At 46.3% G+C, this 14,217-nt stretch overlaps 1 protein-coding gene across 1 annotated transcript in view; it reads right to left on the reverse strand.

Moving 5' to 3' along the window:
• Positions 1-229: 229 nt before the first annotated feature.
• The window catches only part of LOC310865627 (transmembrane protein 150A), a 35,379-nt gene continuing 21,391 nt past the window's right edge, over positions 230-14,217 (reverse strand). Inside the window, exons 6-8 of the mRNA XM_083774801.1 lie at positions 10,039-10,166; positions 2,336-2,513; positions 230-1,075 (exon numbers count right to left, since the gene is read on the reverse strand). Coding sequence (XP_083630927.1) covers positions 819-1,075; positions 2,336-2,513; positions 10,039-10,166 — 563 coding nt within the window. The 3' untranslated portion in view covers positions 230-818. The remainder of the gene's footprint in view (positions 1,076-2,335; positions 2,514-10,038; positions 10,167-14,217) is intronic.

The raw sequence follows: 14,217 nt of genomic DNA on the forward strand, positions 1-14,217 counted from the left end.
ACCATACGTTGATGATCAACCACAGTGACGCATGTTCAAACTGAAAATGATTGCCGAAGAACACTGACCTCTGTCCCATGTGAGCCGGAGCATCCAGTCAGACATTTGTCGACATCCCAGACGGACTGACTTGACCGGTCTCTGTGGAGCCTAACTTCATCTTCATCGCACGGCGGTGCCACTTGACAATGATAATAATGATTTTCAGCAGGGGACACCACCGTCTCTCTCTCTTATGTCTTTTACCTTATTTATATCATTCTGTCCGGCTGCGCGTGCCATGTTACCAGACATGAGCTTTCTCCACAGTGCGACGGACCGCCGCTCAACTGGAGACTATCACAGCACCACTTCCTGGGGTCTCTGGGAGCATCTGGCTTCTCCTTTATCTGATTGGTCAAGTAGTTCCTCTGTTGGACAGAGGAGATAAAGGGGGAGGGGGGGCGACAGAGCAGGGGGATTCGAGGGGACAGAAATGGCGAACTCCTCTCTTGGAGCCATGCAAAAATGCGAGCAGGGTCTCTACAGACACGAGCCCTCAGATATCAGCAAACCAAGGTGTCCCCCATTGTAGCCCTGTCAACACACGCCTGAGATGGGCTGAGATGGTACAGTCCACTCAGCCCGGCCTGAGATGGGCTGAGATGGTACAGTCCACTCAGCCCGGGCAGGCCTCCGTACAGGGATAGTTTATGTCAATTCCTCAAGACGGGTGTGGGCCAGAAATGTCTAAAAAAAACGCATTCCCACCCGCCACGTTTGACAGGGGTACAAGCCGGCGCTGCGGCTCAATGGTCTGCCCCGTTGGGGGATGGGGGCTACAGCATGGACATGTTTTCAGGCGGGTGTGGGTGGGTGTGTGGACCGGACCCCCCTAACGCCTCCATCTTGTGTTCTCTGCCGGCGGGGCCGAGAGCGCCCCCTCTGGCAAGCACCATCACAGTGTCTCCGGTCACCCCGGCGAACTCGAAGGAGAACGTGCCGTAGAACAGCATGATGATGACGCAGAACACCCACTCGAAGATGGCAGACGCGTGTTGCAGAACGAAGCTCTCCTGGACGAAGAACACGCCACCTGAAGGCTGGGGTTAAGGGGCAACGACACTGCCAATATGAAAGCATCATTTACATTTGTACATTCTTTTTTTTTATTTTTATATTTTTTATCCCACGATTTTGTAACCCATTTTTCACCCCTGTGTCAATCATCTAATGTGATCCTGGGCTCTACACATCCTCCGCCAACCTGGGGAGAGCAACGGACTTAACTCATGCTTCCTTCATGCTTGAGTGTCCAAGTTGCTCCTTTACACCTGACAGGGGGGAGTTTCCCTGGTTGGACGTAGCGCGTGGAAGGAACACGTTATTCCAACCAGTTCCTTTCCCCTCCATCAGGCGCCCCGGCTGGCCAGGGGGAGGCAGTTTAGAGACCAGGATTACTGCATGTTTTTGTGAGGGTATCTACCCTAGGGGACACGGGGAGAACATGCAAACTCCACACAGAAAGGCCCTTTCGCCAACCCCGCCTTCGGGTATGGGCACTGATGACGCGGAGGAGGAAACACGCCGCCAGCACCCACAGCGACCCGAGCGGGAATCGAACCCAGGACCTTCTAGCTGTGAGGCGACAGCACTACCAACTGTGCCAGTTGGTACATTCTACATAACTTCTTTAAAACAGTTTAAGAGCCATAAACGTCAAGACGTCTAATTGCCAATTATGTACCGGATGCCACGGACAACAAGACGTCTTCCCTTGGGAATAAAAAAAAAAAAATCCATATTTTGAAAATTCCTCTAATCTGGTGTACAGGTGATGACATGCACATTACATGCATAATAGAAATACAAATTATTTCTTTTATAATGGGAGAATTGGCACTCAAAGCCTAAACTGGTGACCACCAGGTGGCGCTGAAAGAGTTGATTTGAGCTTGTAGATTATCTTTTTTTTTTTTTAAGGTTGAAAAGCTTGAAGTTTAGAACATTTAAACAACACAAATCTTGCAACCCTGGCACAAAATGTTTCCAAATACATTTAACCCAGTAAAACCGGGAAGGCTTCTGTGTAATTTCAGATTTTTGCATTGGCTATTCAAAAAGAGCAGATGTACAAGCTCACAGCGCATAACTTCGTGCCATGCTGCGAGCTTGAACATCTATTTTTTGGAACATTTTTTGAAACAAAGTACAGTGTAAATTTCATCTAATAAAACTATGCCGAAAACTAAATAAAAACTTTATTAGATTAAATATATTGACAATTGATTGTATTGTGTTCGTGGATGTTTTATTTGTCGTGCCGCAGCACGTCAAGAAGGAACAAGAAGGATACTGAGCACCAGGGAGGTGAAGGCCAGCAGGGACATGGCCAGGCGCAGGTGGGCCACGCCGTACTCTCCCTGGGTCTTGGCCAGACGGTAGGTCAGCGCCGACTGCAGACACACAAACAGCATGCTGGTGGGGAAGGCCACGCCCGCGCCCACGTAGTGCAGCACCTTGGCATTGTCCACCTTATGGTCACCGTCAACAACGACAGACATAATAGAGAGAGAGAGAGAGAAAACAAATCAAATATATAGAAGAGGTTAACCCGTTCAGGATTTAGAAGAGATTTTGTAGAATCTGGTCTCAGTCCTGAATGGGTTCAGAGAGGCTAAGTATTTATGCCACGTTTAGCTCCTGACCTCACATTTCTGTAGGCTGAAAGGCGCTGGCAGTCGGACACCGAAATAGTATGGCTCTGCCTTATTTACATAGTGACACATGTAACCTAGCAATGGCCAACAGCTGTCAGTGACAAATGAAATGAATGATGAACAATTATTATAAATGGGATTTGTAATGTTCCTTTAGAGCACTTTAGAGAGAACTTAATCCCTGCTGGTCACCAGCACTGTAAGACAATACACAAAAGAGAAAGCAGCTCAGTCAGGACCCATGTGACCACAGGACATTATGCATATGCACGCACACACTCTTATGTGTGTGTGTGTGTGTGTGTGCATGCATGTGAGCGTGCGTATGTTGGCTGTGTGTCCAGCAGACATAGCGATCAGACCCTGATAAGACACAGGCAGCATTAACCCATGCAGGGGGTCTGTAGCCCAGGCTGTAACAATAACACACGTTATGGACCGGCATAGTCTTTACAATAACACCAGTCGGTCCTCTTTGCTCCGCCATGATTCTAAGATAAATAACCATTAAGCGGTGTGCTAGTCTGGGTTTTTTTTACTTTGCGAGTGACTTTTAAGCCATTTAGTAGTCTACTGACCCTGGCTGGTACATTGAGAACATTCTTTGTGCAGTGGGCTAATCCTTGAAATTACCAAATAAGATTTTGTAAGAGTAAGAGTTTCAGAGTGTGTGTGTGTGTGTAGAGGGAGGATGGGGACTAGACATTCCCAGTTTGTCCCAGGTTTGTCCAGAGTCCTGACAAAATGTCCCGATTCTCAATATTCACCACCAGTTTTCACCATAGTTAACACTCCCAACGCCCAGGACGAAGTTCTTGGTCCTTTCTATTAGTAACGCCCGACGCCCAGGACGAAGTTTATTGACTACTAGGCCAACATGACCACTTTAAACCTTTAAACGAATCAGATATTTGAAAATAGCAGATCTAGAAGCTTGCAATGCGTCAATGCGACCCGTGGACAAAATGCATAAACATTTTCAAATCAAGGACCCCCAAATGGATAAGAACCCCTAGTTTAAACAACATTTAAGTAAACAGGGCCAAATAAGCAACCACAACTAAAAAACGCCCAAAAACCCACAACTACCAGCGACAGTCTAAAGGCTACACGGCTTGTGCTTATAAGCACGCCCTGCTTCTGTGGCCAACACGGAAGTGCCTCTCGCCTACAACAACTGTTCTTCTGTGGTCAACACGATAGTGCCTCTCGCCTACAACGACTGTTCTTCTGTGGTCAACACGATAGTGCCTCTAGCCTACAACTGTTCTTCTGTGGTCAACACGATAGGGCCTCTAGCCTACAACTGTTCTTCTGTGGTCAACACGATAGTGCCTCTAGCCTACAACTGTTCTTCTGTGGTCAACACGATAGTGCCTCTAGCCTACAACAACTGTTCTTCTGTGGTCAACACGATAGTGCCTCTAGCCTACAACTGTTCTTCTGTGGTCAACACGATAGTGCCTCTAGCCTACAACTGTTCTTCTGTGGTCAACACGATAGTGCCTCTAGCCTACAACTGTTCTTCTGTGGTCAACACGATAGTGCCTCTAGCCTACAACAACTGTTCTTCTGTGGTCAACACGATAGTGCCTCTAGCCTACAACGACTGTTCTTCTGTGGTCAACACGATAGTGCCTCTAGCCTACAACGACTGTTCTTCTGTGGTCAACACGATAGTGCCTCTCGCCTACAACTGTTCTTCTGTGGTCAACACGATAGTGCCTCTAGCCTACAACAACTGTTCTTCTGTGGTCAACACGATAGTGCCTCTAGCCTACAACGACTGTTCTTCTGTGGTCAACACGATAGTGCCTCTAGCCTACAACTGTTCTTCTGTGGTCAACACGATAGTGCCTCTAGCCTACAACAACTGTTCTTCTGTGGTCAACACGATAGTGCCTCTAGCCTACAACGACTGTTCTTCTGTGGTCAACACGATAGTGCCTCTAGCCTACAACGACTGTTCTTCTGTGGTCAACACGATAGTGCCTCTAGCCTACAACAACTGTTCTTCTGTGGTCAACACGATAGTGCCTCTAGCCTACAACAACTGTTCTTCTGTGGTCAACACGATAGTGCCTCTAGCCTACAACTGTTCTTCTGTGGCCAACACGATAGTGCCTCTCGCCTACAACGACTGTTCTTCTGTGGTCAACACGGAAGTGCCTCTCGCCTACAACAACTGCGGACTGTTTGTCTGGTTGAAAAAGTATAGTTTTAGACCATGACGGAGGGGCGGCGTCTCAAGTGAACTTGAGCCACGCGAGACGCCACCGAGCGAGTTGCCGCGCCGAACGTTGCGAAGTTTCGATTGAGCCGACTCAGCGCCATTCGAGTTGCGACCCGACAGGCACAGAATAGTAAATAATGTTCTGACGAGAGCATTTCCCCCTGCTGGCCAGGGCACTGGCCCTGCTGGCTACAGTGGTCACAGTGCACTGGCCAATCACAGAACATCCTTGCACAAGCCGTGTAGAGTTTGGAATGACACCCGCTACCAATATTTACAAGAGACTTTAACAGTAAAACAAGCCCAACGTTGCTTAGAATAAGCAGACGTGGCAACTCTGGGCTCTGCCCAGAGCTACACACTGTACTGTACAGCACCGCCATATGCTCTGCTCGCCTCACATTAGCTAATGGTGTGTGTGTGTGTTTTCCCCTGTGTCCGAGGTGATGACTAATTGGCAGTAAATAAAGCCACCAGAGAAACCCAGGCTGATATATGTGAACTTTTGTGCATGTGTGCGCTTGCGCGCACACACACACACACACACACACACACACACACACACACACACACAATAAGTGACGGCCGGGGACAGTGCCATGGAGGGGACCGGGGTGGGGTGGTGTGGGAGAGGGAGGGGAGGGTTTGACGTAAAGGAAAGCTAATGCACGGTGAGAGGCATGCCGCTGGAAGGTGTCACGCAAGAGGCATTAAGACAAGGAAAAATATCTCGAAATGTATAATTTAACCATCTAAGCTCTATATACCTCGTCGTACGATGAGCAGCTAAAATAGGTGATCTACAATGCTTGTAGATCAGTTATTTCAGTTATTTTTTGTGTGTGAAGGTTTTCGCCCATTATGATGACATGCTCCAAACAGGGACTCCAGGGTTAATGTGGTTACGCTAGAAGATTAGCCAGAGTTTAGGATAGGCTAATAAAACGTCTGGGTTTCCGAGGCTAAGGATAGGCCTACATTACGGTTTTTGGGAGGTGCAGAATCTGTCACCTGACGTCCCGACTCCCGAGACCTAAGGGCTTAAAAACCACAAGCCTCCACAGCAATTGGCATGTAGAGTATATATATATACAAAGAAAAGTTGGTAGATGAATCGTAGGTCAATGCATTAAAGCTTTTGATGCACATAAAAAAGACATACCTAGATGAATTGCACATTGACAAATTAAAGCATTTGATGCATATACGTATAAATATAACAAGACGTATAGGCAGATAGGTTGATGGATTCAGGCGAGGACCTGTAAATCCACAGGGTGACACTGACCAGTCCATCTGCTGAATAAATGAATAGTAATGTGTCTCCACGTGCAGTGCTTAAATCGATAGAGGGAGGTCACCCTGACCCAGCATCGATGTCTGCTGGGCTCCAGCAGAAAGTATGCCATGGCCCTCTAGGAGTCTAGGGGCTCCACGAAGAACATGGGCAGAATAATAACAAGCCACGTAGTCCGTCTTCTGTGTCTTTTGTGAACATCACAAAAGAAGACCTAACTTATTGTGAATCAAAAATGAAAGTAACAACTTCATGCCTTCATACTGCTTTAGAAAGGTAAAGACGTGTCTGTTAAATAGCTAAATTATAACATAATGTTTAAAACACCAAAAGGGGTTCCCGCCCAAAATGGGTTTTAAGAGGAAGTCGTCAATCCATGGGCCTCCTCCGTGACACATTGGTAGCATATTAAGAGTGAAGTTTCCAATTGGGAAATAAAGAAATTAAAATGAGTACTTTGTCCGCCATTTATTACATTCTTTTGGATGTGCTACCTTTTTGGAAATGTTTTAATTCCTACATTTTGATGTGTAGTTTCGGTGTCCTCCATCACAGGCTGTGACAGGATCCCTCCCCCATACGTACGTACGGTATACGTGTCTGTACTTTGAACACAGAAGTAGGACACATATATGGCCCGGTCTATAAGGGACATGTGTGAACATGTGGAACTGAGTCACATGCAGGCAGAGGTTTCTGTGTGTCAATCTGTTGTCGTTTCACACCGTCGGTACAAATACTGTGTGTCAATCTATCCGTTTCACACAGTCAGTAAGAAGTCCAAAATGAGACGTTGTGAAACAAACGCCCGGCCCAACCAGACCTATTTATCACACCATACTTGACTTTCAGCCACACCTGGCTTACAAAATCTCAACGAATCTCATGGAACTTCAAACCACAACAGAAACCACCCATCCGTTTCCCTCACCCAAGGCAAGACCTTTTTAATAAACAACAAGGAGTTCAAGACCTTTTAATGCCTAAACAAAAGGGAAAAACAAAGAAAAAGAAATTACTGCATCAAAATTAATCAACAAACTATACTATAAAAACTAGTCAAACATAAACCTAATTGTCAAATAACCCATTTAGGATTGAGGCCGATTCTAAAGAGTAAAACTTCAAATATTTATTTAAAAACCACACCCGTGTGAAGTGAGGGGCACTCTTATCATACGTCATCATACATCATCTCATTCTGGCCAATCACAATTTGAAAACACCAAAAAGGAGTTCTATTTTAGGGGGGTCTCCTGTTCAAATATGATTATTTTAAGGGGGTCTCCTGTTCAAATATGATTATTTTAAGGGGGTCTCCTGTTCAAATATGATTATTTTAAGGGGGTCTCCTGTTCAAATATGATTATTTTAGGGGGTCCCCTGCTCAAAAATGATTATTTTGGGGACGTCACGGCCTGAAAAGGTTGGGAACAAACATCAGTAAATGTACTAGTTCCTTTCCAGCACTACAGATGAGAGGGCCTGGGGACTGTGAGGCCCGCGTGGTCAGACATGATGACTCACATCCCTGCCTTTTTCCCGTAAAATGCTCCCAGTTTTCCAGAGTTGTGCTGCTCTCCTGTTTTCCACCCTGGCACAGGACCCCGAGGAGAAACACAGGGGGCGGGACTAGAGCGTTCGTCGTGTTTGTCGACTAAATTTTTTCCACTGACAAAACAAAGAAGTTATGACTAAAACTGAGACTAAATAGACAATTTTGTCAACAAATAAAAACTAGACTAAAATGTTATGGTGGGGGGACTAGTGGAGAAGACATCCAGTAGAACTAAAAGACATTACAAGTCATTTTACACTTGGTTCATAACCTCGTTTTTTTCCCCTGAAGAAAACATTTATTGACCCACACTTCATGGCCATAGGTGAGAGTAGGAACGAAGATTGCTCGAAATACAGAGAGCTTTGCCTTCTGGCCCAACTCTCTTTTCGTCACAGTGCGGTACAGCGACTGCTCCAATTCTCCGGCTGATCTCCTTCTCGGTCCTCCCCTCACTCGTGAACAAGACCCAGAGATAGTTAAACTCCTTCACCTGGGGTAATGCCTCATTCCCTACCCGGACTGCACAATCCACCGGTTTCCTGCTGAGAACCATGGCTTCAGATTTGGAGACACTGATTTTTATTTTTTTAGGTATCGCCCAATACTGCAATACCGCCATACCGTCGGTAAACAATGATTTATTACCGCGAAAACAGAAACTTCATACCGCCCCGGCCATGCAGCCCCAAGGCCCAGTCCTGTATATATTCCCTGTGTGTGTGCAGGCCAGGGATTCCACCAGACCAGTTGGGTTTTGCCATCGAGACCGAATGTCAGACAAGATAAGCCACACAATGGCGTAATATAGTTGTGCTCCGCAGGTGATATGGAACATTGTCCCTGGGTGACCAGACATGGTGTAAACACAGTCTGCTGCCACTTCCTGTATCCAACGAGATCACAGGTTCAATGAAACCACGGGAGAGGGACAGAGATGCCTGGGAATCAATAACAGACGCTCATATTCAATGTCCGTGTCGTAAAAAACAAACAAAAAAAGGTACTGGCAAGAATGTTGTTGGGTCTCTCAATAATCAATGATATGTTTCACTAGCATGATTAAACATGAAAAATAAATGCTATTATTCTAGCAAATAGTTTTTAGAATACTTGTTTATAAAGAAATATTACAATCAATCTACAATCTGTTTCAAATGCACTGTCCTAGAGCTAGAATCCATACTGAAGTGTTAAAACACAAGTTTGACAGACCTAAAGAGAACAAGCACAATGTGTGTTCTGTGTAACAGCATACTGTAGCGTAGGCCAAGCAGAAGAAAATGTCTATTTTATCAGGATATTCCAAATACAATGAAAAAGTGAACACATCTCAAATTTCCAAAATACGCAGTCATTTCTTTTTTTTTGGTTGACATGATAGAAAAAAATGACCCCCTGAGCACTGCAGTCTTCTTCAAGTGATGAAATGAGTGCTTTTCTATTACAACGTGAGCCAAATAAAACACTGAAATGTTAAGTGTTTTGTCCTTAATTTTTCATCTTTTCTGGAATATGCTTGGATTCGGGGTTTAGCCACTGAGATACCCATTGTTGAAGGTCTTTTTTTTGTGGCTACTTTTAGTACTCCATCTGTAGTCTCCACTTTCGACAGAAACCTCAAGGAAGTTTCATTAAAGCCATCCATAAATGGGCTTTCACCCTCTCTCTGTGAGAGACACACAGATAGACACACACACGCACACGCGGCCAAAAATCCAAATATTTAAACTTGCAGCAACCATTTCCCGGCGATGTGCAGGCACAGGAAAGGTCTTGAGGTGTGAATCCTTCACTTGGCTGTGAATCGTAAACTTCCACGCAGGAACAGAGCTGAGCTCTGTCTGTGAGACGTACGCCACAGTCTTATAAACCTTAGCATAGATCTGTGGATTTCAGACAAACAGGAACCTGTGGGGGTCCTTTCTAACAGTGTGTGTGTGTGTGTGCGTTTGTGTGAGTTTGAACATTAACGCATAACCCCGCCGTTGACGTAGATTTATTATCAAGTCTAATGCAGCGGTTAAGCGTCGATGACGCACATTTATCATGACGTGGTGTTTTCAAGAGTCCCTGACATGAAATATTGAGCACCACTGATACAGAAAAAGGTTTTTCAGAAAACTGTCAGGATTTAGAAGACATTTGTAGAATCGTTCCCAGGTCTAAATGGGTTAAAGTAGACCAGACATCCAGTCGAGAAGGCGATCAAGGTGCTGACTGATGTATGCGGCTAGTGGAGCGGACATACCTGGAAGTTGCCCACCATGATGAGTCCTGCGGCACAGATCCAGCCCGTGGAGAGACTCGCCGTGTTGAGAACACAGTTCTGGTGCTTCTCGATGACGTGGGCGTAACGCAGCAGGACGATCACCATCACTACAACAGAGAGAGAGAGAGAGTTATGGAGTGATGGGAACTATCGTGCATTTCAATGACTCGAGTCAAGAGCAGTTGAGACGAATAATAGTCTAAGTCCATAATTTATTCTGCCCTGAACACTAGATTAGACTGTATGGCACATATAGAAGCATTCAGCAATAACACTACAAGTAAGTATTTCATACTACAAGTAAGTATTTCATACTATAAGTAAGTATTTCATACTATAAGTAAGTATTTCATACTATAAGTAAGTATTTGGAACCATATAAGAAGGAAGTACCTAGCCAACACTGGGCTCAAGCTCCCTCTCCCTAGCACCATAAGGAAAGGTACAGATCCTTCCCGACTAATTCGCACAGCTCCCTCTCCCTAGCACCATAAGGAAAGTTACAGATCCTTCCTGACTAGTTCACACAGCTCCCTCTCCCTAGCACCATAAGGAAAGTTACAGATCCTTCCCGACTAGTTCACACAGCTCCCTCTCCCTAGCACCATAAGGAAAGTTACAGATCCTTCCCGACTAGTTCACACAGCTCCCTCTCCCTAGCACCATAAGGAAAGTTACAGATCCTTCCCGACTAGTTCACACAGCTCCCTCTCCCTAGCACCATAAGGAAAGTTACAGATCCTTCCCGACTAGTTCACACAGCTCCCTCTCCCTAGCACCATAAGGAAAGTTACAGATCCTTCCCGACTAGTTCACACAGCTCCCTCTCCCTAGCACCATAAGGAAAGGTACAGATCCCACAGGGTCTCCATAGCACCATAAAGAAAGGTACAGATCCCACAGGGTCCACAAACAGGACTACCCTCTACTGACGGTCTTCTCTACAAATACAAAGAGATCTCGGTTAAAGTTATTGTCCACCAGTGGACAGAAGTTGGTTTAAGACTATTCGGATCACTAAGAAGTCCAGGTTTACTACACACACACACACACACACACACACAACACCGCCTTGACCGCCAGAACAAAAACAGTTTCTGCTGGAGGCACTCTGAGCATTCCTGGCCATTACATTTCCCCGGTGAAAGAGCGGGAAACATGAAGGGCGGGAAATTGAGACGACGATGAAGTAGTTAATTTGTGTGTGTGTGTGTGAGAGAGAGAGAGAGAGAGAGAGAGAGAGAGAGAGAGAGAGAGAGAGAGAGAGAGAGAGAGAGAGAGAGAGAGAGAGAGAGAGAGAGAGAGAGAACACTGTAGTTAGAGTGGGGTAAATGAAGACGTGCGTGCATGTGTGTGCTGGGGCACAGTACAGAGGCCAGATGATGACATTAATGGGCAGTGACTGGGAGCATTGTGTTTAAGGAGGAATCCCTGGTCAGCGGCTCTTTGTTCCGTTGCTCATGTCTGGATGTTAAAAATGTCTCAGGAGCACGGCGGCAGGGTTGCCACGTTCTGCGAGAGAAACTACACACACACACACACACACACACACGTTTGGCTGTTCGGTAAGAATAGCACATCTACAGTACACAAAAAGACTACAATTTCAATTTGTGGGTGACATGAAAAAGTAAACGTTAGGACAGAAACGAGCCCAAATAAGCAACTAGACACTTTAGAAAAATCAAGTCCCCCCTCCCCCCCACAGCTACCAATATTTACAAGCGACTTTACAGAGAAAAGAAAAAGTGGCTTATACGAAGTGGACTTGGCAACACAGCAGCACAGAGTGCAGCGGAGGGGGGAGAGGAGGGGACGGGGACAAGGGAGCCCCTGGTGTCTTGACCCCAAGCCCATTCATTGTCTCCGGAGGGTTCCACTGTAGTTTTAAGGCTGTCAGCAGCACCTCTGTCAGTTAGGGCCTGTGTGTGTGTGTGTGTGCGTGCGTGCGTGCGTGTGTGTGTGTGTGTGCGCACGTGCCCTAAAAAAACAGCATGAGAATGGAAACTCGAGGTCCACAAGGGAGCAAAACGAAGCTCGGTGCAGAACTTCCTACAATGAAGCACGTTGTCTCCGGCTGGTGTTTTTTTTTTTTTTTTTTGCTGTGTCATGGCACGTCTGGCTGATAGCCAGAGGTCTTAAGGGGGTGGGGGGAAGAAAAAGTGAAAGAAGACTGAACTACCACGGTGAGCACCGGAATGTTACTTATATTTGACTTAACGGAGCAAAACAGTGAAACATGGCGGTGAAGCGACACTTTTCCGCACTGCTGGGATTCCTCAACAGTATGGAGGGAGGGAGGGAGCGGGTTGAGAACACGGCAGTCAAGTTTCTTCCCGCTCTCACCCTCGTTGGTATCCCATAGGCCAGGGGTGGGCAACTATGACGATGGAGGGCCACTATATTTCCACACTCACTCCTGGCGTTAGCCGATCTACTGCGACGCGTTTTGAGCTTGTAGATCGAATTTAAATCTTGAATTATTTTTTGCTATTTTTTAATTGGAATCCTTAAAAGTAACATTTTCCTGTCATTTCAAATGCCTTTAATTATACTTGTGTTGAGCAATGAGCTACTAATTATACTTGTGTCGAGCAATGAGCTACTAATTTAGACTGAAGTAATTACAGCGGGTCATGTTTGCATGTTGTGGAATTTTTAACAGCTGAAACCAATAATGTGGTGGGGGCCGCATGTGGCCCCCGGGCCGCCAGTTGCCTACCCCTACCATAGGCAGTCATTCTGTGAACCGTCCAAGGTCAGAGTTTGCTGCTGCTCTGAATGTCGGATCGGTCTCGCCGGGATGAGGGCAACACACACAGGCTGTGAACAGGCTGCCGAGCGGCTGCCACTTTGTAGTAAAAGATCAAATATTTTTTCAGCGCGCGGCAACGCCTGGAAATAGAACACCTGGCGCATCGGAGCACTGCCGCCAGGCCGAGGCGTGAATGCGCGCCTGCGCCCGTCTGACGCCGCTGGTGTGGGCTAGGTGACATAGGTCCATTGAAAGTGATGGAGAAGGCTGTTTTGACGCACGCCGTTTGCAGCCCGTGTGTGTGTGTTGCCCTTTAAACTGTGCAGATTCCTTTGTCTGGCATGATGACTTCCTTCAGCAACAAGGTCGCTTCACTGACAGTTCCGCAAGCGGGGTTAATTTATCTGGCAACACATGGTCAGTTGCCGTCGACATCTTTAGCTTGCTCCGATAGGTGTGCTGCCGTATCAGTCTGCTTAGTGTGCAGTCTGCTGTCTGTACGATTATCAGCCTCTCACCCAGGGCAAATATAGTCTTGCTTCTGACTGGCTGGCAGCTTAAATCATGACAGTTTTCTTGACGGTGAATGACGGTGGCGTACTGTAGTAAATGGCGACATAATGATGCGCTTGTATAGTGCGCTTGTATAGTGCGTGTGCAAACGATGAAGCACGCACAGACAGAAGTTTACAGAAGCACCCGCATGCAACATACATGTTTGGATTACCAGTTGCTGTTGCGCGAGTGAAACGATGATGCCTGCATGGTGGCACGTCACGTGTATCATCTGAAATGTGTGGTTTTGGAGGTGATGTCTGAGTATTCCTGTGTGTACTTGTTGGCGGTGGCAAGCATGGGTACGTGTTGTGTGTCAGTCACACTCCGGGAACCAAAATAACCAATAGTGAAATATGCGAGAGGTGAAAGGGGGAGGGACCCGCTGTGCACTCTGTGCTGGTGGAGTCTTTGGGGAAGGTGATGTGGGAACTGGAAAGTGATGACGATTTTGACGTCACAGCAAGCTGGGCAGTTGGATCGTGTTTTGATCAAAAACAATATTTGTACAGTAAATATGGTAGTTGCGTGGATGCAATGTAGTGCCGCTGGATTCGGGTGGCATGCAGATTTTTTTGTGCATGGAGAGATGTGTGCTAACAGAGTGGTTTGGTATAGGAGAAGGAGCACGGATAAAAAATATATACATTTAGCCCCATGCTCGAATGCCCCCGCCCCCCTGTCAAAAACAGCTAAAATCCCTAAAACGAAAGAAAGCAGCAAAACCTTAGTAGATAAAAACTAAACTGTCCTTTAAGAGATTCAGCACGAAACTGAAGAAATATTGTCTCGAGTCACCAAACATTAGGACAACACGTAGCCCAGATCATGGGCTAGTGTGTGTTTAA

The sequence above is a fragment of the Protomyctophum parallelum genome (genome assembly GCF_964188405.1).
Source record: "Protomyctophum parallelum genome assembly, chromosome: 10".
Classification (NCBI taxonomy): domain Eukaryota; kingdom Metazoa; phylum Chordata; class Actinopteri; order Myctophiformes; family Myctophidae; genus Protomyctophum; species Protomyctophum parallelum.